The 4,720-nt window shown below is 57.1% G+C and overlaps 1 protein-coding gene across 1 annotated transcript in view; it reads right to left on the bottom strand.

The window, feature by feature from the left end:
• The window catches only part of Sorcs2 (sortilin related VPS10 domain containing receptor 2), a 350,334-nt gene that overhangs the window by 12,531 nt on the left and 333,083 nt on the right, over positions 1-4,720 (bottom strand). Inside the window, exons 20-21 of the mRNA XM_023724073.1 lie at positions 3,011-3,182; positions 266-452 (exon numbers count right to left, since the gene is read on the bottom strand). Coding sequence (XP_023579841.1) covers positions 266-452; positions 3,011-3,182 — 359 coding nt within the window. The remainder of the gene's footprint in view (positions 1-265; positions 453-3,010; positions 3,183-4,720) is intronic.

The raw sequence follows: 4,720 nt of genomic DNA, 5'->3' as shown, positions 1-4,720 counted from the left end.
CCACCACCACCACCACCACCATCACCACCACCTCCACCACCACCTCCACCATCACTACCACCACCGCCGCCGCCACCAGCATTGCCACCACTAACAATGTCATCATCACTACCATCACTAGCACTGCCATCATCACCCCTATCATGGTCATCACACCATCATCACCTCCACCAGCCCAGTCCTGCGGGGCTTCCTGTCTTTCCCCAGTAATCAAGTCCTCTGTTACACAAAGTGACTCCAGGCCTCACAGGGGTGACAGACTTACAGTTGACCTGGACGAAGAGCACAGCCTCATCGTGCCCTGCCATGTTCTCTGCCCTGATGGACACACGGTAGACACCAGGGCTCTCGTAGCGGTGCCGGATGGGCTCACCAGTCAGTGTGAGGTTCACGTACATAGCCTTAAAGCCGTCACCCAGGTCTACCTGGTACTTGGTGGTCAGGACGTCACCCTGCAGGGAAGCACCACGAGGCCACTCAGCAGTGGGGACCCATAGAAGCTGAGGGTCCTCTACGAGCAGAGCCACGGTCCATGGTCCAGCTGCCAAGGCAGGAGCTGGAGGGGCTGCAGGCAGCCTGAGGGAGCAGTTTGGGGGCTGGTGTGGCCACGAGACCCCTGAGGCAGAGCCTGGAGCTTGGGAAGTTCTCACACCAGGAAGGGCTCCAGCAATGACAGAAAGGAAACGGTGAGAGAAGCAAGGCTGTCCCTCGCTGGTGCTGCTCGCTGTGGTGCCCACGGAGTGGCCTGGGCGGCAACCCAGGCAGGGCTAACAGGTCTCATGCAAGTGCTCCTGCGTGTGCCCATCCCCCACTGCACGGTGCGGGCTCTGGCGCTTTTCTGCACAGACTGGAGCGGCAGCCTGGCCTTTTGCTTAGAGCCATCTCTGGCTTGCATGAACCCCTGCTTCCCTCTGGCCAGCCTGTCCCCCAGTGGGGGCGTCCTGGCCATGCCCAGCTCGGCACCTTGTCCTTCCCAGCCGCACTCACAGCCGGCCTGGGGGCTCCTCGCTACACCTCGACTGCTTCTCCCACGCTTCTCCTGCAGCATGGGATTGTTTTGTGCCTGTCCTCCTCAGTGGGGAGGTCCAGGCAGCTGCAGCCCAAGGCTCCAGGCTGCATGCAGCCTGTGGGGGTGGCCTGTGTGTGAGCGGCTGTGGGGCCGCATGTGTCTCCGGGAGGGCAGGGGAACATGAATGTGAGCAACTGCATGTGTGAGCTGGGGTTTGTGTGTGTGTGTGTGTGTGTGCATGTGTGTGTGCGTGTGTGCATGTGTGTGCGTGTGTGCATGTGTGTGCGTGTGTGCATGTGTGTGCGTGTGTGCATGTGTGTGTGCATGTGTGTGGGCATGTGTGCGTGCGTGTGTGTGCATGTGTGTGTGTGTGTGCGCGCGCGTGCATGCGTGTGTGCGTGTGTCCAGCCCCAGTTCCCCTCTCCTGCACCCCTTTCTCAAGGAAGCCAGCAGCCTCTTTCAGGCCGGGGAACACAGGGAGACCCCTCTTCTGAGAGCACCTTCAGGTAGCTCCCCTCCCCTCTCCTCCATCCTGTTCAGCCCCGCCCCAGGCCCAGTGAATAGTCAGGGGTTGTCAGGTCCCCTGAGCAGGCAGGACTGAGGCTGCTGGGATCCAGGTGGACTGTGTGACACAGTGCAGGTGCAGGCTCTGGGCTCTAGGGGGCAGCAGACACCCACGGCACCTGGAAGTCTGCAGGAACTCCTTGCCACCACAGGCCACCCTGAGGGGATAGGGCTTTGTCCCCTTGTCCCCAACATGCTGCTGTGAAGAGAACCCCCTTCCCCCATCCCCAGGGTAACCCCCACTGCTGAGCAGCATTTACAAGGGGACAGGGCTAAGGGAAGCCAAGCCAGGAGCTCAGGTCTGGGGCCACAGACTTGGTCCCTTACACTGGAAGACCCCAGACTGGGACCCTGTGTCACCCTGTCACTTGGTATGACATGGTTTTCAGATGCAACCTCAGCTACCAGCTCAGTTTCTCCACCTGTACAAGCCAGAGGAATGAAGGAGGTGGCTGCCTGAAGCACGTGGCAGGTGCTGGCCGCCACCTGCAGCCTTGGTCCCCCTATTCGCACGAAGCCAGTGTCCTGCTTTCTGACTCCAATGACCTCTGTCACCAGCCCACCACCTGCGTGGCACTGTGTTTCCACGGACACTGGTTGCATTCCTCCACTGGGGATCCCCATGCCCAGCAACCCGGAGGCTTTGAAGTTGGGGTCCCTGGGGCCCCCTGGTGTGGGTCTTCTGGGTACTTTTCTGTGGTTCTGAATTTTCTGCATGTTTGCAAGTTTTCCTAATTTTCATTTCTGAATTTCTTATATTGAACATTCATTTTTTCTATGATCAAAAACATAAGTGCATTTTTAATGACTAGAAAGAAATATAAAAATTAGTAGCTCCCCTGAGGAAACACGATTTGGGGTGATATTTATGTTCTTGATTTCTTTTTACATATTTTCTAAATATTCTACAATGACTACATATACTATTTTTAAAATTAGAAGGAAACAAAATGCTTGTCCTAAGTAAAAATAGTAAGAGTGGGAGACTGGGAAGAGATTTCTATGTTATATTTGGATTGTGTATTTATAAAATCTATATTTAAACCTATATCCATGCAGAGACACATACGGATTCATCTTTGGTTGTATGACTCTAAGAAACAGGTTCTCTTCCTGTTTTTGTTCAGATCCTAAACTAAGTTTGTGATAACATTAGAGGTACGCATTTTTTCTGACACCGATAAATGAATACATTTGCCACCAAGTCCAGTACGGACAGCGTAGCCCTGGACAGCACAGCACAGGGACCCCAGCGGGGCCCCCTGAGTCCCTGTACCCCGTTCTTCTGGCTGTTTCACTGCCAGGCTCTGGGGCGCACTGGGGTGACTTCTGGCTCTGGTGCCTCCTGCAGCTCCGGCTCGGCTGGCCTCTGTGGCAATGTCCTGGCCTGCACAGCGCCCGCACCCCGCCCCATGGGGCTCACCAGCAGCCACTCACCTGCTCCTGCCGCACCACGAACAGCACGTCCTCTCCAGGCCGCACGGCCACTGCCTCGCCCAGGATGCTCACCCGCAGGCCCCGGGGTGGCGTGAGGGGACACGGCAGTGGCCCTGGGCCCCGCTGCAGGTCCACGCCACCCTCACACACATTGGACACCACCTTCCGGTACCTGGTGGACAGGGGAGGGCAGCGTCACGTCACACAGCTGGCGGTGAGGCTGCGCAGCCCGGGTACAGAGGTGTTCGTCAGCTAGGCTGGCTTTGGCTCAACCCTTCCCGCTCTACCCGCCATGCCTCCTGTTACCCTGCCTGCCTGCCCTGCCTGACACTGGCCTGCCCTTCTTGAGGAGCGGGCACCGCGGCCTCCAGGGCACCCTGGGCCTTGTCCTACCAGTGAAAGCAACGCTGCTGCCGCTGCCGAGTCTGAACTGTCTTGGTCTTGCCGAAGAGCACAGAGGACACAGAGCCTGGCAGGCCTGGCCTGGCACCCTTTGGCTGTGGGCAACACACCCTCCTTGGGCTCCGTCACTCAGTTGCCTGAGAGAGCCAGCTCGAGGTGCCTGGTCCATGAGCCCCTCCCTGTGCCACCTCTTTACTGAACATTGTTAAGTGCTGGGCCCTGGGAGGGAGGTAACACGTGTACCCCTCCCCTGGTGGGCAGACTGTCCACACCAGTGGAGCATGGTGGCTGTGACAGCACTGGGAGAGGTGGCACCTGGGGACCCTCGAGGCCTTCAGCTTAGCCTGGGAGGTGAAGGGGAAAACTGGCACAGGCGACAGGAGTGTCATGGGCAAAGCCCTGCAGTGGCAGGGGGAGCGGGCACACGAGGCTAGGAGGAGCTGCTGACTGGAGCCTGAAGGGCCCTGGGATGCTTCAGAGACTGCTGGGAAGCCACTGCGTGGGTGGCACCACAGCCTGAAGAGCTCCCTCAGCCTACTTGGAATGCAGAAGCTGACATTGCTTAACAGCACTCAGGGCCTGCATCCCCGGGGACTGGGCTCTCCCTTGGGTAGACAAGTTTATCTAGCAAAAGCCCATGTGCTGAGTGTGTGACAGAGGATGTGGCTCTAGGATCTGCCCACCCATAGCTCCCTAGTACCCAGTATGCACATGGCATGGCTAGAATCCTTTGCCCTTGTCATAGATCCTGGCTGCCTGCCAAGCCTGAGGGTGTGCTGGAGAGGCCCTGCGGCTATGGCAGATGGACAGAAAAATGACTCGAAGGATGACTGACTATATAGGCGGGTGGTGGACTGATGGGTCAACATTGAAAATAGATGAGTGGATGGATGGATGGTCAGGGGGGTGAGTGGACAGGTGGATGGTGTATTATGTATGTGTGAATAGAGGGAGTGATGGGTGGGTGCATGGATGGATGGATGGATGGTGTGTGAACAATGGACAGATGGACAGATGGGTTTCTGGATATCTGTGTGGATAGCTGGAGGGGCAAATAGAGGGATGGATGGTAGATGAATGTTTGGAAGATGGATAAATGAATAGATGGACTATGGATGGGTGGGTGGGGATGGGTAGATGTGAAGATGAGTGGATGGGTAGATGGCTGCCTGGCTGGCAAGTGGGTGAGTGGACCTATGGATATCCAGATGGCTTGGTGGGTGGACAGGCTGACAGGTGAGTAGATGGACAGATGTGTGGATGAATAGATGGAGAGAAGTATGGGTGGATAGCAGATGGATGGATGGA

The sequence above is a fragment of the Octodon degus genome, unplaced genomic scaffold (assembly GCF_000260255.1).
Source record: "Octodon degus isolate 3935 unplaced genomic scaffold, OctDeg1.0 scaffold00006, whole genome shotgun sequence".
Lineage (NCBI taxonomy): Eukaryota > Metazoa > Chordata > Mammalia > Rodentia > Octodontidae > Octodon > Octodon degus.
This window is presented reverse-complemented; position numbering and strand designations above follow the sequence as displayed.